Raw genomic sequence first — 24,216 nt, forward strand, 5'->3', positions numbered from 1 at the left:
CGCCGCGCGTCCATCCGGCGGCGGCTCCGGCGACCGGAAGCGGAAGTGACGCGCGGGTCCAGGCGCTGTTGCCAGAGCGCCCGGCGGAGCCGCGTCCCGTTCTTACCCCGTCCCGCCGCGATGAGCGCGGCCGGGCTGGTGTCCGCTACGCCGCCCGCTCCAGCCCCGCCCGGGGCACCGGCCCCCGCCATGCCTCCCGGCCCCGAGTACTACGAGGAGGAGGAGCTGGAGAGCGCCGAGGAAGAGGATGGCGAGCGGAGCGCTCGGGCCCGAGACTCCGATGAGGGTGGGTAGAGCTGGAGCGGGGCTGGGGAGGCCGGGAGGGCCGGGCCGACGCTGCGCTCCCTGGGAGGTGGGTAGAAGCGGGGCGGGCTGTGAGCTGCGGGAACGTGCTGCGGAAATAACAGCTCGGCCGTCCGATCGCTGGAGTTTCCTGTGGAAGAATTAAAAAAAAATAAATACATGATGGCGTTTGGAGGGGTGAAATCGGAGCGGTTTTCTCGAGTGGGGAAGAGTCAGAACGAGGAGAGCGCAGAGGACGTGGGATTTTGGGGTGTCCCGGGCTGTAATTGGGGCGGTAGGATAAGAAGTGCTGGAGAGGTGCGGTGTGCGGAGCTCACTTGTGTTTCTGTGGTGAGAAGGGGTAGGAGGAGGAAAGGGACGTTAGGTAGAGGAAAGGGTGAAACCTGTAAGAATGAGGGGCCATGAAGGTGTTAGGAGAGAGAGGGGTTTATAGTGGGACCGGGAAAACAAGGGAGAAGAGAAATCCGAAGTGAAATCCACAGTATCCTGGCATGTAGGATGCATACAATGACATGTAAGGGAGATGAGGAATGACCCTCTGATAGTAAGCAGGGTCAGATTGGATGGGAGTCAGTCCCACTCTGCTGCCACATCATGTCTGTGTGCTTCTGAACAAGGAGTTGGAGCCTTGAGAGCTGACAGCATACATGATGCCAGTGGCAGTGTGCAAATAAAATGGTATGGAGGACTTTTTTTGTTACCAAAGTATTTCTGTTTTAGTCAGAACTTGAGCTATATCTCTGTGTTGAACTTTATCTTAATATAAAAATAAAGTTTAAGGTGTTTGTTTGTAGCCTTTCACAGGTTTTTTTTGAGGCTGATGCCTTTGTCCATATGTGGGAGATGTAGCTGTAGATGAGCTGTGCAGCTGTACCTTGTCCACCATAACTCCAGTCTGGAGAAGCTGACCCCTTAGAGAGGAAAGGGAATTCACCCTTGGCTGCACAAGAAAAGAGAGCTGCAAAGGAGTAGCTGAAAGCTAGCAGTGCTGTACTGCTTTATTTTATAGGTTTTATTATCTGCATATAAGATTGGGTCTATCTGTGCGTTAGCACTTGTCTGTGCTTTGAGAGAATGACGGAGTATTTCAGCGTGGAGCTGAGAAGCCAACTTCAGATTATAGCAAGAAATGTGTTATCTTAAGTGCAACCTCTGTGGTAAACCATAACAGCATCTACTCACAGTGCTATTTGCAGAGCTTCAGGTCAAGATACAGAGGCATTCTAAATCAGAGCTCCTTCAGTCCTTGTCTCCTGGGTGAAGCTATAAGAAGCAGCTTGGGAAATGTCCTTCAGGGTCCTAAGATTGTGTTACCATCTCACTTTAGGGTTGTAAGACTAATGGAAAGGAATTAGTTGGGGGATCTTAAGTCAGTGCTGCTTAAACTTAGTGGAAGCTGTGTTGTAAATCTGCTGGTGGGCTTACATGGGATGACTTGTGGTGTCAAGGAAGAGATGAGATGTTTCAAGTCAGTTCTGAATTCATTTCTCCTATTGCCAGTCTGGTTGTGTATTTGCCCAAGTGTGGGGTTTTTAGCAATTTATTGTTGTGCTTTTAATCCTGCTTCATTTTAACAAGTCATTCTTTACCTCATTTAGATACTGAGGATGCAAGCGAGACTGATCTGGCAAAACATGAGGAGGAAGACTTTGTAGAAATGAAAGAACAGTAAGTAGCCCATTCTAATGAAAAGTGAGGTTATGTTTTTGCTGCCCTTCTTGGGAGGCGGGGGACAGATGTCTTGTTTTTGTATAGAGCTCTGCAGTGTTTTGGACCAAGATTTGGGTTAAAAAACTGTAGCTCAATGTAATAGCTAATAAGCACAAGTAATTGCATTTCTTCTCAGTTGTTCTCTCAGTTCATGAAGCAAAGCAATGTTTTGAACAAAGAAACGCACAGCAGCTCAGTTTTGCTGCAGATGAATCCCTCTGCAGGCAGATCCTTTAAAGAAAACAAGGAATCTACTTGATACAAGCCAAGGCAAGATGCCTGTGAAAATAACTTAAGTGACTGAATGTCAGACTTGTCCAAGGAGAATTAACTTTTTGGAGACTTGAGGTAGTTTATTTCCAACCTAAGATGTATTTGCAGCATTTTATGTTCATTTACTGGCAACAGTGTGGTTTTTCACACAGGTCAGGAAGAGTTGGGCTATGTTAAACCACAGATACGTGAGAAAGGAAATGCAAGACTAAAACAGCACTGGGAATAGACTTTGGTTTTAGTTTGGGGTTTGCTTTTTTTTTTTTTTTTTTTTTTTTTTGGTGTGTGTGCTGGGGAAAGTTTTATATGTGTATGTAAAATATATATAAATATAGATATGTAAAATATGCATACGTATATGCAGAATGTTAAGGTCTGTGTGAGGAAATGCCTTCTGTTTTATCAGTAGGAAAGTAATACACAAATATTGAGACTTGATAAAGTGGCAGAACTGTTGCAAAGTTCCTGGTGTCTGTAAATCTAGATGTCATTATAGGTTTCCACGTTTAAAACAAATAAGTCTTGTTTTTGCCGAACTCTTAGGGAAATGATTGACTTGAATGCGTCGTAAAACTGATGAGTTTTCTTAGACAGAGTGATGATGTCTCATTTGTAGGATAAATACCCTTTTACTTGTTTGCCTCCTGAAGTTCTTCTAAAAAGCTTTTGATTCAGTGTCAGCACGCTGTGACTGAAGCAGATGGTGAAACAAATCATGTTGGTTTGTTTTTCACTTGTTGCCCAAGGAGGCTGTGGATGCCCCATCCCTGCAGGCATTCAAGGCCAGGCTGGATGTGGCTCTGGGCAGCCTGGGCTGCTGGTTGGTGACCTGCACACAGCAGGGGGTTTGAAACTACATGATCACTGTGGTCCTTTGCAACCCAGGCCGTTCTATGATTCAGTGTAAAGGTCTCTGTCGTTGCAGGATGTATCAGGACAAACTGGCATCTCTTAAGAGGCAATTGCAGCAGCTGCAGGAAGGTAAGTCTTGAGGGGGGGTAGCTTTGTGTTTGTGTTCAGGAAGGAAACTGAATACAAAGAAAAATTTAAATTGCCTTTGAAATCAACAATTTGTTTTTAGGTACTCTTCAGGAATATCAGAAAAGAATGAAAAAGTTGGACCAGCAGTACAAAGAAAGGATACGAAATGCTGGTAAGCTGTATTTCTTTCAAAGATGCTGCATATGCCTTTGCATTACGATTTTTGTAACAGCAGAAGGTGAATGCAACTCTCCACTGACGATAGGAACTTGCTGGAGGAAAGGGTTCCATGCTCTGAGGGTGGGCTGTGGTTGTTTCTGAGTTTATGAAACACGATGGAATCTTTCTTGAAAACACCCAGCCCCCCGTCAGTGTTATTTGCAGAGTGTTTACTAAACACCAATAAAATATTCAGTCTTTATTTGTGTGAAATAGCACAAATGAAAATGTTTGTATCTGCCATTATGCCTGCAGTCTTCCACGTTGGCTTGTTGTGCAGCTTGTCCAACACCTTACCTTAGCACTGCATGCTTCCTCAGAAATCTGTTTTGTGCTTGAGAACAACAAATGCAGAGGATTTGCTGCTGCAGATGTGACTGTTTACAGCTGTGACACCAAATGGGCTGCCTACATCTTCTGGCTCTATCTCAGAAGCAAGGGCCCAAGTTCCTTTAGAAGAGCCTAGCTCTGCCCTTCTGAGAGCCTTTATTGTGTTACCACAGAGGGACAGCTTGGAAATCAGATCTGTTTGCTTGTTTTCCTTTCTGTCCTCTTTCCAGTAGTTTCTTATCTTAGATACTGAAGCAAGGTCAGATCCCATTATTCTGTGAAATAGATCAGAGCAGTTGTATGATGTCAAATATACAGCAGCCTTTCAGTAGTGCCAGCTGTCTTCTAAAAGACTTTGGGATAGTAAAGGATCTGCTTGAGGAGTTTAAGTAAATTGAGCTGCTCCTTGCAAGCAGAAATCTGTCTTCCGAGAAGCAAATATTTTATGTTAGGGTGGCATTCTAGTGATAATGGGATGCTGAAACTAACTGCTAACTTGTATCCCTGGCTGGCAGGGAGTGGTGGTGCATCAGCACCTTTCTTCCAGAGGAGGGCAGATTGTGCTTAGTTTTGAATGAGGATAAAAACCTGACTGCCTACTGTTACAGGAATGGGTTTTTGTGTTGATTCATTCCCACGTTGAGTGAGGTTTTTCATTCTGCTTTTGTGGTTTTTTTTTGTTTTTAATTTAGAATTCAGATATTAATGCAACAGTTTAGATTTGTCTGTATATGATTAGCTCCATAATGGAAGTATTCATAGCATGGCTTGGGTTGAAAGGGATCTCAAGGATCATGAATCTCCAACCCCCCTGCCACAGGCAGGGCCACCAACCTCCACTCTTAATACCAGACCAGGCTGCCTTCCTTGCTGAGAAGTTAGGGAAGAAGTTGCAAACAAAAGGTTTAATTTTTGTTTTGGCCATCTGTCTTGGCTTTTATAGCACTTTAAAAAGTGACACGGCTGCTTCCACAGCCTGGTCTGCTATTAAATGGGGAGGCTGGTGGCTCTGCATGTGACAGAGGGGTTGGAGATTCACAATCCTTGACTTCCCTTCCAACCCTGGCCATTCTGTGATAACAGGCTTCAGTATGTTTCAGAGCAGTTTTTGCCATCTCAGATATTTCCATAGGTTAAAATGCTGGTGAAATGTGGTGGTTTGAGGACTGGGTGCCTTAGTTTGCTTTCTTTGACACCGTCTTGAGTAAAGATTTCCTGTGCAGTGTGTCCTCCAGGAAACACAAAAAGCATGCAGACTTGTTTGATTTCAAGTTATTAGCCCTTGCACAAACATCAGCAGGGCTGTTTCACACCAGAAATCCATTGGCCTCATCCTGCGTGACTTGAATTAAGGTAGTGCTGTATGTTAGAACTTAACCTTCAGGGATAGATAGCAGCTTGCTTGCATGTTTTCTCAGGCATAAGCAGCCTGAAGTCAGGCACTTGTATTAAATAGATGAATCTAACTGCTGCAATATTATTTCTGAATGGATCGTTGCTGAAATTCGTAGTACTGCTCTAAGCTGTCAATTGTTGCCAACCATACATCACCTGTGTGTGTCAAGTTTCTATCTGGGGAATTTGTATCCAGAATTGATTTACTTCTGTGATTGGAAGAAGGGTGGGCTGTATACTTGGTACAGATGGAAGTAGTAGCTGAGCTGGAAAGCAAGGTTTGCTGCTGTGTAAGGTTTGCAAATGTGATTGAATAGCTATAGAAAACTTGAATTAAGTTACTAAGTTGAGTCTTTCTTTTCTTTCAGAACTTTTCCTCCAGCTGGAAGTGAGTACTCTTAATTTATCAGAATACATATTAAGTGGGTGGAAGGTGTTAAACCTGCAGCTTTGTCAACCAGCACTTTTTCTTATTTTTTGTTTCCCCCTTTGGTGTTACTACAGTTAAGTACAGAATACAGTTCTGTTGCCTGCAGTAACTTCCAGGCTGTCATTAAAAAGAAAATGAAAAATCCACGTTTTCTCCAGTTGCTGTGTGCTGCTTGTGCATTTGGTCGTTTAAAAAGCTTGTTTAAGCTTGCTTAGGGTGATAGATGATAAGTCTGAAGAGCTCTCTGTTAGAGACTTGATAGGGGAGGCACCATTAAAGTGTGTTTAAAAAGAATTAATTCTTTTGCTGATAACAGTTCTGCTTCCTTAGTCATTTCAGGTGGTTTTCTGTTGTATCATTTCAATGTTGATAATCTGCAGAAGTGGCTATAGTTTTCAACAGAAGAGCTAATGAAAGCACGGCAGTTGAAAGAAGGTGTTGCCAAATCACTGACTTGAGCTATTTGTTCTTTAGCTGACTCTTTTATCTTTTGATTTGCATTAGACAGATCAGGTGGAAAAGAATTACGTCAAGGAAAAGAAGGCAGCAGCAAAGGAGTTTGAAGATAAGAAAATTGAGCTTAAGGAAAATTTGATTGCAGAGTTGGAAGAGAAGAAGAAGATGATTGAGAATGAGAAGTTAACCATGGAATTAACAGGAGGTAAAAACAAGATCTGTCGTTTTTCTTCTCCGCTTTGCTACTGCTTAGAAAAAAGAGTTTTAAGAAGCCCTGCTGGTTTATACTGACAGCTTGACTTTAAAACTTCCCAAATGTCAACACAAATTGGTGGTCTTTAAGTGGAGAACGTAGTTCATAATAAAATTCAGTGACCTGCATTATTAACATGTAAATCAAAGCAGTGTCAGCAAAGGAACAGAGTGCAGAAGCTTTCTCATTCACTTTTTCTCCTTTCAGAAGAACAGATTGAGTTCTTGGGATTTCTAGACTTGATAAAATTGTGCTGGATGCTGGGTTGGACTCAGTCCTGAAAGTTAAACTCGTGTTTAGATTCATAGCTTCTTCTCAAGACAGATTTTTGAGATAGTGTTGTAGAACAGTATTTCTTTGTGAGGTTGTACAAAGTTAATCAGTTGACTCACTGAATGTATTGTGGCTGTCCTCGTGGTTGGAAGCCCCTTGCTTGGAGACATTCGAGGTCAGGCTGCACTGGACTGTGAGCATCTGACTGAGCTGTAGGTGTCCCTATTCATTGCAGGGAGTTGGACTGGATGGCCTTTAAAGCTCCCTTCCAACTCAAGATTCTACCATTCTGTGAGAATTTCCTTCAGTTGGGATGGCTGTTGGAATTGATGCATCTTAGTCATTTTTGTTACTGAGTTCTAGAGGATGCCTACCATATGTTTGTGCTTTTTCATTATGCTGATATGAAACGTGTTCTCATGATGTCCTGCTCTGTATGCAGACAAAAAGGGATTCTTTAAGTGCCTGCAACGTGGCAGTGAAACTATTGAGAAGTGCCACAATGTTGACCTGACCAGTGCTACTAGGTTTTAAATAGTGCAGATGGTTAAGAAACTAAGGGAAGGTAAACAGCAAAGGTTAAAATGTGCTACTTAAACCTGGTAAAAGAGATTGATTTCAGTTAGCTGCATTTATGTCCAGACTTTAGAAAATGAGCATGAAATGGACAAATTCCTTGTATGAAACCACTTGTTACCCTTGGTGCCTTGTCAGTAGTGGACTCAGTGGAGTGAGGGTTGATTGGCCTCCTTCACAGGTTGTGCTTCTCTGGTACAGAACCAAAGGTCTGGTCTGATTTCCTTACAAGAAGCAACTCCCACATGTTATGGACAGATGATGTCGGCTGTGTTGCTGAGGTCTGTCCATGAATTGGACCTTTTATATCTTTTTTAGCATCTACAAGTGTTACATAAGCCAATAGCTTAATTGTTGCTCAGAAACAAGAGATGAAACGTACTTGGTGGAGTTGTACAAACCATTAGGGCTGATCTGGTCTGGAAAACACCTTGTGCTGGTTGTCTGTTTTTGGATTTGTTTTTATGGGTTTGTCTGATCTTACAAACTCTCTGTGTATTTGCCTTAACTTTGTTATTGTCACTCTGGGCTGTGCTTCCTCACTGCTAAGCTGGCATACAGTGTTAATCTTGCAAGTAGATCTTCATTAAAGGATCAAGGTCTGAGTAGATCTTGCCTTTGTAACCTGCACACCACTGTATTGAGGATCTGAGGGAATCCAGGGTCTCCATCAGCAGGCAGGACAGCTGTTAACATCAGGGTTGGGATTTGCAGAGTGGAAGGGAGACAGAGGAGGGTAAAAAGAGGTATTCAGGGGTAATGTGTGTGATGTGGGGACCAGATTAATTCTCCTCTGGGAAATATCTCCCCCACTGCTGTGTGTCCTGAAGAGATGAGCTATTTCATCAGGCACAGCTCTGGTAAAAGGCATGTAAATAACTGTGGAGAAGCAATTCATTGTGTGTGTGTGTGCTAGGCCTCTCTTATCTCCTTCCTTCCAGACCAGCAGAAATGCAATTTGATTCCTTTAGAAGTAGCAGAATTGATCACGAATGCATACTGCAGCCTGAGAAAGGAGCACAATGGAACCTGCATGCACTCAGTGATTTCTAAAACCTATAGAGAAGCTCATTGTGTGCAAGAATGCAACCTGATGAGTAGCAGGCTGGTTTGTGAGCATCAGGACTTGCTTGCAGTTTCTGTAGATTGTAGCTGCTGCCTCCTGGAGCACTGCCCTGTGTGGTTCTCACCTGTTAAGGCTCATGTAAGCTTGTGTTTCAGGTGAAATCTGCTGGTACTTTAGCAGCTCTTTGAAAATGGCTTCAAGTTATCACAAATCTCAAGAATCTCACAGCTCTTCATGTGTTTCATTGCAAATGGAAGACTTTCAAGGTGTTTTTCTCTGGGGGTTGATGTGGTATTAGCGTTCAGCTGACTTGTTGCAGTTTTGTCTACAAGTTGCTGAGGTCAGTTGGTATCCTTACTCAAATTTTAAGGTAACAGCTTTGTGACAGCTCCTTTCAAAGAACTTTTATAAAAAAGGTGGAAAAGCCTCAGTGTGGCTGCGTGGCACCGTGAGGAAGTGCTTCAAGCCCCTCTTTTTGAGGCTCCTGTAAATCAGTCTTCACAAATGGCAGGAAGGGGCTTCCATTAACACAGTAGCTTATGATTTTAGTGTCCACAAAGCTATCAGTGTGCAGTGTAATACAAAGCACTCAGCTCTGAAGGAAACTACTCCTTGGTGTACTGCTGGGAGTGACACTTCAGTTTTTACTTATTTTTAAAATCTTTTCTCATGATGTTTGTTCCCTTAATATGCAGAATGTTCTTCCTATTGCACCCTTTGTAGGGAGAAAAGTAAGTTTGTGTTTTCAATGTGCTGAGCATCTCAAGCATGTGGTGTCTAAAGGGAACCAGGGAACCTTCATATACATCAGTGCTTTCTAGGCTGTGATTTGTATGTACTCAAAGACAAATAAATAGCTTTCAGCACATAGAAGGAACAGTGATGTGTTGGGTTTAGCATTTTAGGTGTGGTCTCTTGCCAATTCAAGCTACCTTCATAAACTAAGGAATTATCTGTGAGAGTTTGAGAGTTGAGTTGAGCAGTTCAGACCGCCTGTAGTCATTTAGACAAACTGCAATGTGGAGAATGAATCATAGAATCATAGAATCACCAAGGTTGGAGAAGACCTTAAGATCAGCCAGTCCACCACCAAGATTTCCCACTAGACCATGGCCCTCAGTACAGCACCTGAATGTTTCTTTAACACCTCCAGGGATGGTGACTTGAGATGTTTCAATTTTAGACTATTTTCCCCAGTGCTTGAGCTACAGCTTTCTTCCTAACAACAGTTGTGAATTTTACAATTGATCTCACTTCTTAAATCATAATTTGAGATTTTTTTCGATCATCTGGGTTTAAATCCTGTTTGTGTTTGAAGCTCCGTGTGTCAGTCTCCATCTTGAATGCAGTGACTGTATTGCTTAGTGTTCCAACCTGAAGATGTGAGAAAGAATGGTTGATTTGGAGCTGATGTGTGATGTGCTGCTACCTACTCCAGTTTTATTAGCAGATAACTCCTTTTAAGTGATCTGCTTGGAAGCAGATATGCGGTGTTAGCATGAGAGAATTTCTTCGTGAGCCATCATAGCATTGCTGTGCTTCACTTACCTGTACCTGAGGGAGCTGTTGAGTTCCCCAAACAGCTGTGCCATATGAAGACAGTGAAAGCTGTAACCATGGCATCACAACACTTGCTCAGCAGTGACCTATTATAAAAGAGAGCTCGTATTCACTGTCAGCAGTTCCAGCTTGGATGCTAGAAGCTGTCATGAGAAAAACCTATTTTCTGAGTGAAAGAGAAAACATCATTTTCCTTGTGCCCTCTGTAGAAAGTTACTGATTCTTACTCTTCTCCCAGTGGTCCCATCAGCTTTCCAACTTCATTTCTCTACAGATTCTATGGAAGTGAAGCCTATCATGACGAGGAAACTGAGGCGACGACCAAATGATCCAGTTCCCATCCCAGACAAGAGGAGGAAACCTGCCCCTGATATCCTACAGAACCACTGGAGGGCTTTTGTAGTTGAAGTCAGCATGCTGCCTGCAAGGCAGAGCGCATCAGTGTTGTTGCACACAGGAAATAAAAAAGATAGAGGTGTTAGAATCAGGATTGAATGTAGAAAATGCCCAAGCAGAATTTGTTTTGTATATTGTGTGATTAACAAACAGTGTGCAGCTGATCTGTGGAGATAAGAACTTAAACTCCACAGTGTCATGAGATAACTAGGCGGGGACTTTTGTCATGGAGATCAGTTTGAGTTCCTCTGGCACTTTTTTCACAAAGGGAAGTTGTATAAGGACATTATACATAAATGTTGAGGTGATTGATTCCGTAGATAGGAGATGACTTTTTCCATGAACCACAGCTTTTCTCATTTCAAGATGTGACAAAACATTTGCCAGAAGGGTCGTATTTGTCATATCAGACTGTGTTTTCCATTTCTGAGAAAGGCTTCAGATATCTAATGTGGAGAGATGCGTAGCAAAAGCAAGGAACTAGACTTGAGCTCTGAATTAGATTATTTTTTTTTAATCTTATTTTTATATAACACCAAAAAATAGAAAGCTGCACACAGGTAATCCTTCCCTCCTACCTTTTTGTTTTCTGTAATTAAAATGATCCCTGGCTTCTGGAAATATGTGATGGTGGGTCCTTTTTCTGTGTAAATTAAATTCACCTGGAAAGGAAAGCAATGATATTCACTCTGCAGAAGTTTATTGTTGGATTCCCAACTTGTTTTGCATGGATCAGATTCACAAACTTACCTTGCAGCTCCTGAGTGACTCACATTTTCTGTGGGCAGCATCAAACCCTGAACTTCTAGGATTCATGCAGGATGGTCACGAGCATCTCCAGTTTTAATTGACCTCTTTTTACTTGGAGATTGTTCACTGTTCCTAAAAAAAATATATATATATATTTATTTTGGTTTCAGAGATTGTTTTCAATTAAGCTGTGTGATCTTATTTCATCCTCATCCACATGAGGTGTGTTTTATGCCTCCTGCTTTTTCGGGTTGGTTTTCTCAAGGTTTTGTGGATTTTTGTTCTTGTTCCTGTCTTTATTCCTGCCTATTGAGTTGTGAAGTGCTGACTTTTTTGTGTGTGTGTCATTCAGCTTAATTTCACAATATTTCAAGGAAGTCTGTTGTGTTTCAGCTCGCAGATTGTTCTCTGCAGCAATGCAAGCTGAAAAACACTGAAAATGCTCCTTGTTTGGTGCCTCCATCAAGTAAATGTCAGTGTGCTAAAGGTTGTTCATGGATGGTTTTGAGTAAGTTAAAGAGGTCTTGTAGTGTTTGCTGCTAAATATGAGGCTTTATAGGGGTGGACTTGCATTAATTTGTATGATAAAAAAGTATAATGCCCTTATTAAAATGTGATGCAACTTTGCAGGAACCTTGTGGCTTATGTTTAGTGAAGTGAAATATCACTGAGCTTTAATTTTCAGCCTTGTCAAGGGCTTTAGAGAACCTTAATTCTGGATACCTCAGCTAAATTACTTGCTGACGGATGAGCAAATAATGGAGGACCTGAGAACCCTAAACAAGGTAAGGATTGTGGCTTGGCTTTTATTTCTTTCCCCTGCAAAGAACAGAGCTGTCTGTCCTGTGTTCCTTTCTGAGATGTGGGACTGTTTCATCCCAGTAGGCTTTCTGAAGTGACACAAGATAAGATTTAGCAAGAGGGTATCTCCTCCCTTCTATTTTGGTAGGTTTAATTAACCTAATTAAAATGAATGCTGTCTAACAATGTTACCTTTTGTCAGAACCAAGTGATAAGCCATCTTACTGTGTTTTTTGTCTTCCCCTGCATGGCTGAACAGATGTTAGTACTGTTTTCTTTGAGATCCCAGCCTCTGTTCCAAGCCTTTGGGGGCTTTTCTTTTTTCTCCCCAATCTCATAGTACCTCGTTAAAGGGGGGTAGGCTACAACGTGTATATTTACTGTTCAATTTCTTCTAGATGTGATTATCCTACTGCTTTCTTGCTAACTGCTTTAAGGCTTATGTGATTTCTTATATTAGAGGCTGCTCATTAAGGCTTTTGATGATGTTAATGGTGCGTGCCTTTTGTGGCAGCTGTAGAAGTCTTGCTAATGATCCACATCCTGTGTTTGGCAAAACCTGAGAGCAGTTGGATCACACTCAGAGAACGGAGCGTGTCAGATGGGTTTGGTGTGGTGGACAGTCAGAATGCTCTGAATAAGTTCAGTTTCTGGACCTTTAGTGTTATGAGACAATCTGCACCTCTAGCTGCTTATGGAATGGTGCTCTGGTTTTGTTATGCCACTTAACTGTACATTAAAAAAAACACACATTTAGAATATGGGAAGAAGGACCACATCTAAAGTCATTACATCCTTGGCCATTTTACTGACTTGTGATTACTGACACTTTCTCTGTTCTCTTTCTATGCAGCTTAAATCACCCAAGAGACCAGGTGAGTTAACAGTGGCACTGGAACTTGTTCACAACTTGCTGTTTATAACAGAGTTATACTGTAGGCTTCTTGACTGTGTAATTTGGCTGTGTAATTGTTTTGACTGTGTAATTGCTGTTCTTTGTGTAGTTACTGTGGCTAATGGGCGCCCTGTGGAGTCTCACAGTCTCTTACGAAGTTTGGGGTTGGGAAGAGAACGATGTGAAGGGAACGATGTGTATCTTTGGGTATCTGAGACATTTGGGCAGTGGGGGACAGCTTAAAACATGAGGCAATCTAGATGTGTAGCAAGATTTTTTTTCTCTCTATTCATATGTGTCTGGACAGCTTATGTCTGTAAAGCAAATAGAGGATTGAGAATTGCCAGTTTTTGGGTTTAGCTCTCCAGGTGTGTCTGTACACTTCACTTCAAGATAGTGGTGCTAACGTGCTGGAGTAATCCTGACCCTATTTTATTAGTACGTTATGAGGTAGAAGTAAGACAAAACCAAGCAAGTAGTGTTTATTACCTACCTATACATACTGCAGTTGCTTGATCTGTCTCAGTAAATGTTACAATTTATGTAAGCGAGGCCAAGGCTGAATCAGTCATCCTGAAAGAAAGTACCTTTCTAAGGAAATTCGGGTTTGTAGCTCTCTGTGCTTATTTCTGCTTAATGTGGCCACGTTAGATTCTACAGTCAGATGTGGTGCTGCATGGTGGATGTGTGCTAGTCTTTAATGGTCTGTTCTCTCTACTCAGCCTCTCCTTCCTCCCCTGAGCACCTCCCAGCTACACCAGCAGAGTCCCCAGCGCAGCGGTTTGAGGCCCGGATAGAAGATGGAAAACTCTACTATGATAAAAGATGGTAAGTCCTGGTGAATTTCTGTTTTAATCATTCTGAGCCTTGTTTTGTGAAGACAGAATGACTGCAGGGAGGAATTGCTTTATTAAGGAAGCCAGGGGTGAAATGTTTTTGAGCAGTTATTAGCTCCGTCCTCCAAGGGTGAATCATTATGGCTTTCATAAATAAGCGATAATGGAGTGTTCAGACCTCATAGACTTTCTGGAGTATCTGCTAGCTTGGAGACTTAAAAACAACTCCATAGAAAAAAGAAATTGTGCACTGTGACACTTGGGAAATAGTTCTGTCAAATCTAATGTCGTGTAAGAGAGCCACCATTGGTTGCAGCTTGGTGGAGCACTGAAGCTGCTCAGCTAAGATACAGGAGTTCAGCGATTGCAGGTACAGCTGCTGCCACAACCCATGTGCTCTGCTTTGTAGTACAACAGCTCCTCATTCCACGAGGTGGCAGAAGGAATGTTGTGCACCAGATATGCACGATGAAAAAGATTTCTAATAACAAATCCTAACAGCCTTAAAAGATCAGATCCGACGCAGGAGGGACAGCTTCAGAATTACTGATTGGATATAGCTCTAAGTTTTATGGGTGTTTAGCTGTGGAAGCCACACAAAATGGAAAGAAAATAAGATTTCTGTGAAAAATTTATTAGTGGGTTTTAATCAGAGACGTGCAAAATGAGATAATCAAGGAGGCAAGCTAGTGCTTCTAAGCAGAAAGCAATTTCCAAGTAGCGTGCTTATTTGTAATCTGCTCTGTTGGCTCAAAATAATGAGATGAGGTTGTAATTTTCATACTAAAAATAAGTTTTGAATTTGTTGTCTAAGCAGCAACTGTCTTGTGCATTGGTCGTTTGCTTGTCTTCTGGTAGTGAAGTTTCATTGAGGATTCAATGGATACAGCTCTGATGAAAGGTGCTGCCTGGAGCTTAAACTTCCTTGGGGCACAAACCAGACATGAACGGGCCGCTCGTCACTTCACAGATGCTCTCAGAATCTAATTTTTGTGTAGAGCTACTATCCTGTAGTGTATATTTAGATGAATAAACAGTTCCTTAGAATCTTCAGCCATGCAGATTACTGTAGTGTTGCATAACAAGAACAACAGAGATTTTGTATGTGCTCCAGAAGTAAATGTGAGAGCGCAGGAGTGGCTGCGTTTTCTGTTTCCTGAAGCAGCCAAGAAAGGACCATTATCTCAGAGTAGCAAATGTTTAAGGTAGTAATGGCCCCTAAGGTCTTGCATTTAGAAAAACCTGTCTTCAAAGCACAGACTTTGTGTAGGGAATTTCAGGATGTGGAATTAGACTTTCAGGTTCTTTGTCCTTGTGCTTATTCCATACTCTCCACCGGATCCTAAACTATGGTTCACAATAAAGCGACCATCTTATCATTTTGCTTTTAACTTTGCCTGCACACGACTATGCAGTGATTTCTTTCAATCTTCTGTTGGAGTTGAAAATCTCAGCCTTTTAGCAAAGCATTTTGTAGCAGTGAGGGAAATTATTTCTGCTTGTCTCACTTGTCACAGTGGGACGTTTTTACGTATTGCAAAAGTGAGAGATGTCTGGTGCTTTTTCTCTTGAAAGCCAACTTAAATTCCCTTGCAATTTTTTCTCAGCTCTTTTCCTGTTGAATTCTATCCCTTTTGTTCCCCTGCAGGTGCATAAACTCAGCAAAAGGCTGAGGTTACTGAGGTTCACCAGATTGCCTCTGTTGACATGTATACCTGTGTGCGTGGAGCTTGTGACAGCTCAGCTCTGTTTCCTTGAGCTCTCAAACTGACTTACTATCTGTACTTAGTTAACATAAATCTACTGATGGGCAGCAGCTTCATGTGTGTCTGACTTTGAAGTTCACTGATAATTGCAAGCTTTGAGTGAAAAATCAGTTCAGTGTCTGCGCCTGCACTGATTGCACTCAGAGTATTCATTTGCACTGTGTCTTCTGCACTCTGATTGTACCTAGGTGATCAATTCTCATTGCTTAAGCACTCACAGCATGTCATGCTAGGATGCTGCTGGACTGGCATTCCTGTCGTATCACAGTAAGGTCTAGTTTGGAATAGCTTATAGTTTCCCTTACATCAATTAATGGTCATCTGGGCTCAATGAAGTGCCATTCTTGGCTTGTGTCACTGCTGCTCTTGCATTGCCCTGGAACTGCTGATATCCTTTCTGTTAAAATGAGAGTGAAAGAATAATGGCTGGGCACAAGTGTGGAAAGGTTGCAGGATTTGTGATTACTTTGCCCAGGCCTTTGGTAATTAGTACTTCTGGAGCACTGAAGGCCAACTCTATCATTTCTGTTACTGGCAAGAAATGAGAAAACTCGTAGTCCATGAGCCAGGAGGGAGAGACTGAGGAATGAGCTATTGGACGACTTCCATATTTACAGTATGATTGTTGTAGAAATAATTGTAAAGCTTATGCAAATGCGTGTGTTTTGGCAGCCAATCAGACTGTGGGGATTTGCATACTGAGTAGTTACTGAAAGAATCTGTGCTGATTCTGCAACTTGGATTTCCATGTCAAATATGAAGCACCTCGTGGTTAGGGTGAAGGTGGAGATACAGTTATGCTTTTATTTCTACAAAACATTTTGGTGCTTTCTTATTAAGATAATTTACTTGCCCATTGGTTTCGTTACAACTGGAGCTGCCTGCAGAACTCTCCTAAGCAACACGAGCAGAAGCTGGGAGTCCTGTCCAGCACACTTTGCAGAACTTAGCAGAAACTGGTGAGGGTGAAGAAGGCAACTCCATGAAACTAAGCAATTTGGTTTGGGATTTTGAAGGCTTTTTACTTCCTTTCATACAAAGGCTCTGAGAAAAATATACAGCATGACTAAAATATGATGTAAAAGTGAAAAATATGCTCAGACACTTCTACTTACTTGGGCTCTGTATCGCTTCTTAGAGTCAGTTAGCTATCACTTTGATGTGATTGGTGATATTTTCACAAAATAAGATGGTGTTAGGAATTTAAGGTGTTAAAACAGTAAACTGCACAGCTGCATTGAGTACACTTCAGATCTGTTGTGCCAGTGTTCTACTGATATTTTTTTTTGTGGGGGGGGAGTTGGAGAGGAAATGTGAATAATCCTTGAACATCTAATTTGCTCTGTAAGATTTTTATCAGGTGTAATAGGGAGTTGGTGTTCTAAAATCCATCCCATGTCTGAAGTGTGGAAGGCTAGTTTGGCTAGCTATTGAAGCATGGGCTTATTGTGAATGTGTGTCTTATCTTGTGTCTTGGTGCTCTGCCCCTGCCTCTTTCAGATATGAAATCTGTTTTAAGTAATCTGCTTTGGGAATTGAATTAAAACTGAGAGAGCTTCATGCATTCTGAAGGTGCATTTAAATGCCAAGTGTGTGTGTAGGATCAGATCACAGCTGTGTTGCAAAGATGGGAAAAGTGGCATGGAAAGCAAAAAAAAAAAATAAAAAAAGACTTCGTGTTTATTCTATCCAAATACTTGTAGAATCCTGACTTTATCAATCTTGCTATTGTTTACTTCTGCAGTCTCTGGACGGGAAGGGTTTCATGTACTTTGTTTAATGTCTTTCATGTCTTTCTTTAATTTTTGCAGGTACCACAAGAGCCAGGCCATTTACCTGGAGTCTAAAGAGAACACTAAGATCAGCTGTGTCATCAGTTCTGTGGGCGCCAACGAGGTAGTGGGCTTCTCCTTGCTCACAGGAGTGGGGAAAACTGTGGGTTGCTTTAGGCAGGCAGGCAGCTGTTTGCTAGGGACTAGGAGAATATACTGCTTTCTGGAAAGATGTAATTGTGTAGTGTATGAAGAAGTTGAATAGAGGATGACATTGAATTGAAATCTCTTCTTGAGGCTTCCTGTGTCTCTAAAGCATGATACTACATTTTGCAAGTAGTGGTTTGTCAAGCAGGAAGAGTGAGAAGAGCTGTCGTGTTGCATCTCCTTGATGATGCATTGGTAAGTTCCATTTGCATTACTGAAAGGACACGCAGCTCCTATTAATGCAGGGTAAAAGTAAATCCCATTGGGTTGCCAGGAGAGAATAAGGACAAACATTGTCACCAAATTTAGTTCCTCTGAGGGGAGAAAATTCTTCCTGCTCACCTGGGTATGTAGATTGTAAAGTGTGCTGGCATCATTCATCACCTGCATGGGAGATAGGGGGGGTGAGTCATTTGTCAGAGGCAATTTCCTGTTGGCTAATGATAAAGACTTACAGAAGCAGGTGAAGAAAGAGATGTGTGCTGAAGATTGATGTGAATCTCATTGCAAAGTAAGCTGACTGTTTGAGCAGCCTGTTAGTTGGGCAAAGAGAGCAGTTTATTTCTTGAGCTGAGATTCCTAGCACTTTGAGGAAAGAAACAATAGACTCAAATGCAATTCTCTTCAATCAGGCAATAAAGTAGCTTTAATTTGTTTTGGCAGTTAAGGGAAACTGCTTCATTTCAACAAAATGAGTTGTATATGGGATATGCTTTGTATCACAACTGTTCTCCTTGCTGTAGCAGTTATCCTCAGCGGCTGTTTACTGAGATGAGGTGGCAGCATGTTAGCAAACGTAGCACTGCTAATTTGATTAAAGTTATTACTATTGACTTACAACAATAAAACTCTCAATCTTTTGGGAGCAGCTTACCTGAAACCCGAGGAAAATGCAATGTTTCTTATTGCATGTATTTCACTTTAAAGTGACACAGTAGGTATTGGTTTTTCTTTCTGGGAGAAGGCATGGCAGTTAGTTTCCTGCAATGGCCCATCACAACAGTACAAAAGCAAAAGAGATGGGAACAGAATACTGAAATGAGAACGTGTCCTTAGGAGTGCTCTGTGCACCTCAGCTTTTGTTGCTCATTCAAGTGGAGCTGCCAAACTGATCTCCCAGAGTCCTGCATTGAGTTAGAGGCAAGAAGGCAAACCTCAACTTGTGGTAGACTGCAGTCCTAATCTGACAGCACTTGGAAGTCCAGTCCATAATTTGATAGCATTTCTAATGGAAGTCAGCTCAGTTCAAAGGAGCTGTACTAAAGGTGCTTCTGCAGATTGTCTCCCCACCAGCATGTCTGTACACTTCAAAGTAAGAAGCCTTAACTAAGAAACATAACATTATGGCATAAAATGGCTTCCACGTGGCTGGAGAAAGGAAGGAATTGGTTAACAGTGTATCAGAAGTCTCCTCCTTCACGTGAAGATCAAAATTAGTTTTGTGAAACTGGGCTTGAATTTTGGAATTGACCATAGGCCTCTCCAGCACTCACAGCTGGGATGATCCTATCTGAAATAAATAAGAATTCCATGTGGATTCCTTGGAACAGGAGTCAAACTTCTGCTCTGGTGGAAGTCATTGGCCAGACTCACAGAAAAGTTCAGCTTCTGCGTTTTGATAGCAAGAACCTCTTCAGTAGGTGCAGGAAGGGGTTTTCATCCTGGGATTTATTCAGCAAGCTCAGTTTGTTGCAAGTTATGATGTAAACTTGCAAGCTTGTTTTCCTTTACAATTTAGGAATCAAAGAAGAGCACAGTTTCTTTCTATTCCCCTTGTCCTTCGGTTCTTTAGAATTAATAGATGTGCTCTTCTGATTTCTGACTACATTTTGTAGAGGATGTCTCAATTCTTTTATTCTTCTTAATTGTCTGGCACGTTTTAGGGCTAATTTTACTGTTGTGGTCACTGAAAATGGATTTTGCTTTTTCCTACTAAATAAAGGTTGATGAAGCAGTTAGCTTTGATAAGGCAGTGTAGCATTCCATCATATCCTGATGGAATGTGAAGCTCTGCACCTATTTACTATTGTGTATGGGCACTCAGTTTGCAGCTGGAGGAATTATTTTGGTTAGAAAAGCCCACCAAACACTGGGAATGTCACAACAGGGACGACTGTTAGAGAAGATGGGTTTTAATTTCTCCAGGGAAATAACTGAAGTGCAAATGCAGGCAAATATTCCATTTATTTTATACCGAGGGCTTTTCTAGTGAGGTCAGATTATAATTAAAATAACAGTTAAATCAATATACCACATTAGGCCTGTAGCTAATGATATCTAGAAAAACAGTTTGAGATAAATTAGTTTCTGACTTTACAGCCCCTTGCAGTGGGAAATACTGGGCTTCTGTTCTAAAGTACTCCATAACTCAGAGCTGGAAGACTTGTATTTTCCATGTATATATATTTAGTCATTTTAAATGCAATAATAAAAGGAAGAGGAATTTTGTCCAGATTTGATTTTTTTAAAATGCCGTTGTTTGGGTCCAAACTTCTGTGTTATTTGGGTCTTAGAAATGATTTTCATTTATGAAAATTGACTGAAGGGTTGCTTACATGGGAAGTAATTTGTCCTTTGAAATGTGCTGTACGTCTGCAAGCCATACGAATCCTTCCATGCAGGTATGTTTAAAAGAGGCCCTTTTATCTTCAGGTACAATTGTTTAATAAATTGTGAGAAATGCTTCACTGAACAGAATCTGAGTAAGCTTTTCACTTGACTAATAGCCACTTGTCTGAGCAAATCCCAGGATAGATGATTTGTATGATCTGTGGATCTGGAGGGCCTTATTTTTGATTAGGTAAGGCTTAATGCCAGGGTTCTGGAGAGAGCTGTAGCAGAAGGAAACTTTGCTTTCTTGATGAAGCTTGGGAAGAGTAATTATTCTTGATGACTGTTTTGAGCAGAGAGTTGAAGTGGTGAAGTCAGAAGCGTTAGCAGAAAACTAATGTGGGAAGGGAAAAGGAATTAACCAAAACATCCTGCACCCTGAATAACGGAGACGCTCAGATTCTCAGTGAGAACATCTGAAATATTGGGCTGCATATTACTTACAATGGGATTTTTCCCTTTTTTTCCCTAATCTGTTCCCCCTGCTTAACTCTCTCTCCTGCAGATCTGGGTGAGGAAAACCAGTGACAGCACAAAGATGAGAATCTATCTGGGACAGCTGCAGCGAGGTGTTTTTGTGATTCGTCGGCGATCAGCTGCATGACTGTATGCTCTTCCTTGGTCCTTTTTTTTCTCCTTGTTTTTTTTATTAAAACCAATAGAGAAACCTCTAATGGGGTATGGCAGTCTGTTCACTCTCATCTTAGAAGCAGAAAACACTGTCATAACCTCTTATGAGACAGTTTGTGGCTGGCCACATTATTCCATGTAGTCCTGAAATCTCGGTGATACGCAAACACTGCCCTGGACTATTTCTGGACTTTGCATCAGGCTGCTGTATGCTTTTTTTTTTTTTAATATCTATTTTGGATGACTATTTAACAAGGTTTGCATCATACTTTTTTTCATCGTTGTTTCATGGAGCACAGATTGGACTTGTATGTTGAAAACAGCCTAATGTTTGTGTTTTGAATCAGACCAATGGAAGAAACTTTGTTTGTCAAGACCTGAAGTTGGTTGTTCTTCTTGGCTTTGATATCTTGCAAGGCTCAGGATGTCGGGCAAAAGGAGAGGAATCCTGCCAACCTTCAGCTGCAGCTGAGGAGTGCATCTGTAATATCTGGTGTGCAACATCAGCTTACTGGATGAACTGCTGAAGGACTTGAGTGCTGAGGCTTTTCTGGGGAAGTCTGATCAGTTTAGCAAGTGCTGAAAATCAAGTCGATTTTAATATAGCTAAGCAGTCACACGTGGCTAATCCAAAGCATCCATTTCTCTTCACATTAAAAAACCTTTCAATGAACAAGCAAAGAGTGTGTCTTATACCTAGATTCCCTGGAATAGGCAGATGAGGATAAACCAAAGGCTTGGTTAACTGGACTTTGCACATACAAAGACTGCAAGTGTGGTACAGAGTGGAAAGCTGCCTTAACGTGCTTTTAGCATACACCTAAAACCATCTTTCCCCAAAGCACCATACATGCGTTTGTCTTTGAAGGGTGTTCCAATTACTGGATGTAGTGCTGTATTTCTACATTTGTCCTCCAAAACCACAAGAGGTAAAATGTTCAGGAGATGATATTAGCTGTATTAACACCCTTCTGAGGTGTTTAAGGATCTGACTGGCATTCCTTCCTCTCAGTCTTCCTGATGGCTGAAACCACCGATACTGCGTGTGACTTTACTGCAGGAACTACACAGCCCATTGACATCACTGCCTGAACTTCAGCTTCTGTGCAAATCAAGTCTGTGCTCCTTTTGGTTACTGGTCAAAAAGTTGTAATTTCTGCCTTTCCCTCTCTGTTTCGTTGTGAGTTATCTTTTGTTTTTGCTTTTCAGCTGCCTTCTTGTTCAGCATCGGTCCGGCCTGTTTCATATCTGGATAAATAGAGTATTTTAAATGACTGTTTCAATTTCTTTTACTCGCTGCAGTTGGGTGGCAGTCACATCCCAGTAACTGATGTGTGTACGTGGATCTGGAGTGGAGTGTGATGGCTGAGCTGATGCGTTGCATTTTTGGCTGAAGGACCTCACATACATTTGCTGTGCTTAAAAGTTCAGCTACATCTGAACTTCTGGTGGGGAAAAGGAGGACGTTGCAGTTTCCCACCCTTAAAAATGTGCCATCTTTGCTGCAGAGTGAGGTGGAACGCAGCAGGCTGTATTTTGTCAAGTTAACAGCATACTTAATGTAACTTAACATTCTGTGTGTGTGTGGCAGGGTTTTATATAAGGTGATCATGTACTGAACAGGATTTGTCACTAAGCCTTACAGTGATCATCATAGTTCTTATAATAAAAAGCATTAAGTAAATAGCAGGATTTTTTTCCTACCTTCGTGTTATGAGCACACACACTGGGGGAAGTAGTTGAAAACGTGGAGTTTTGGGAGGATACTTTGCTGACCTGCTAACAGCAGATGATCTCTCTTTTGCTGTGATGTTGTCTTTAAAGGCATTGGTAGAAACCTGGAAATGCAGCAGTTCTCTTAGAGCCAGTATGATATCGGTGCACGTCATAGGAGCTTAATTCTATAGCTTCATCACTGCTGCTCAGTCTGAATCAACATCAGCTCACCTTCCCTATCCTTAGGCAGAAGAGGGAGGAAAAAATAGCTGTGCTCACAATCCTAAACCTGCCTTTCCATTGCTGTGGTCTGATGTCATGAGGTTTGCAGTGGGAGGGGTGACATCTTCCCATTCCCAAATCAGCATCTGAATGGTCTCCAAACCCCTGTGGGGCTGTTGCACTGTTTCCTTCTCTAACCTGGTGTTGATTCAGAGCAATGTGGATCTGATCTGGTTTGCAAACACTTTGACGTTCAACTCGTGCTGTTTTCACACTGATTTTGAATGTTCAGAAAGGATTGTACAAAGGTTGTAATAACTCCTGTCTGTTCTTTGCCCATGGCCTATTTCCCCACTGCCCCTGAATTACCTTTGAAATCTAATTTCTGTTTTTAGCGTGGGCCTGTAGCCCCCTTTTTGCTCATATTAAACTACTGCATGGAAGGTATTTCATGTTAAGGCTGCTTCATAATTCCAGGTTTTCATGGAATGGATGTCTTGCTTACCATTGCTGATCACTATGAAAAATCAGTCCGTCCCGTCTGTCAAAGTAAACAAATATTGCATCCTGTTTTTCCAAGCAGGCTGCTGTATAATGTGTATAACCTGTGCCATTACAGGCTGGAAAGGCTCAAAATGCAGTGCCTTACTGTGCGCTCAGGAGAGCAGCAGGTTTCTTTCATCCTCGAGGGATGCTCCAAATGCTCAGGGTGTGCCTTGTTTGATCAAATGTGTGGATGTCAGTGGCAGAAACGAGAATGTGCTGCTGGTTGGGAGAAGCCCAGTTACCTCAGGAGATGGACACAGTCTTTCCTCGCTTCTAAGAGGAAATTGGGTTTTTTTGGCCTGTTATCTGTCTAACAGCAGTCTTTAACTCAAATCCTCCGTGAACAGAAATGGCTTTGTGGGTGTGAAAATGCTTCATCCTCATTATTAACAGTGTTTAAAGTAAATTCAAGAGATGGTTTTAACTGCTGGCTATGGAGGTTTGTAAAGAAGGGTGAACTTTCTGCTGATAACAGATTTTTCTAAGGGTTAAACTGTAGCTGGCTGGTAGCTCCTGTTTGGCACTGTTGTCATTACACTGAGAAACAGACTGCGTGTCTGCTGGGGAAAGAACCAACACATTATTTAGTACTTGATCAGCCATTAGATACTGAAATGTAAAGGAAGACAGATCAGCCAACCAACTTCCAGTGACTTTTTGACATCGCGCTCACTGAAAAGTTTCAGAGATGTTTTTACCAGGATGAATGCTGATCCAAGAAATTGTCTTACTCAGCTCGTGCACTTTGCCTGTAAGGAGACAGTGATGTAGCAATGAAAGCCCTGAGTGTTTGCAATTTTTCATGTTACTGGAGCACTTACAGAAACGAAATCTAAAAGAGCCAGAGATTGTTGTGACCTTTGTGAATAACTGTGATTCTTCCCCTTTGGAAAAAAAAAGGTGGTTTGAGACACCTTTGGGATTCTTATTCTGCAGAAGCAAACAGAGCCAACATAAAGTGATTGAGAAGATCTGGATGTTTGCGGTGTGCTGTTCCTGCTTTCACTTTGTCCAGTTTGAAGAATCAAACTGTAATATGCTTTTAAAGCATTCAGGAGACAAAAGGAGATGTGCTGGATGAATGGAAGGCTCAATCCATGTTTTGTGCAGTTAAAGAATTCCACTATTTTGATAACGTTTAAGTGTCGAAATGTATCAATGGGGGTTGGAACTTGATGATCCTTGAGGTCCCTTCCAACCCAGGCCATTCTATGATAAATGCAATACACTTTTAACAGTGTGTT

At 41.8% G+C, this 24,216-nt stretch overlaps 1 protein-coding gene across 1 annotated transcript; it reads left to right on the forward strand.

Moving 5' to 3' along the window:
- The first annotated feature begins 5 nt into the window (after positions 1-5).
- Positions 6-21,763, forward strand: SUDS3 (SDS3 homolog, SIN3A corepressor complex component). The gene is made up of 12 exons (XM_048963909.1): positions 6-286; positions 1,902-1,971; positions 3,212-3,267; positions 3,368-3,439; positions 5,580-5,599; positions 6,146-6,302; positions 10,100-10,195; positions 11,695-11,756; positions 12,626-12,647; positions 13,390-13,495; positions 17,081-17,165; positions 20,364-21,763. The coding sequence occupies exons 1-12, from the start codon at positions 121-123 to the stop codon at positions 20,460-20,462; spliced, it is 1,011 nt and encodes a 336-aa protein (XP_048819866.1). The 5' UTR covers positions 6-120; the 3' UTR covers positions 20,463-21,763.
- Positions 21,764-24,216: the final 2,453 nt, after the last annotated feature.

This window comes from Lagopus muta, chromosome 17 (genome assembly GCF_023343835.1).
Source record: "Lagopus muta isolate bLagMut1 chromosome 17, bLagMut1 primary, whole genome shotgun sequence".
NCBI classification, from domain to species: Eukaryota; Metazoa; Chordata; class Aves; order Galliformes; family Phasianidae; genus Lagopus; species Lagopus muta.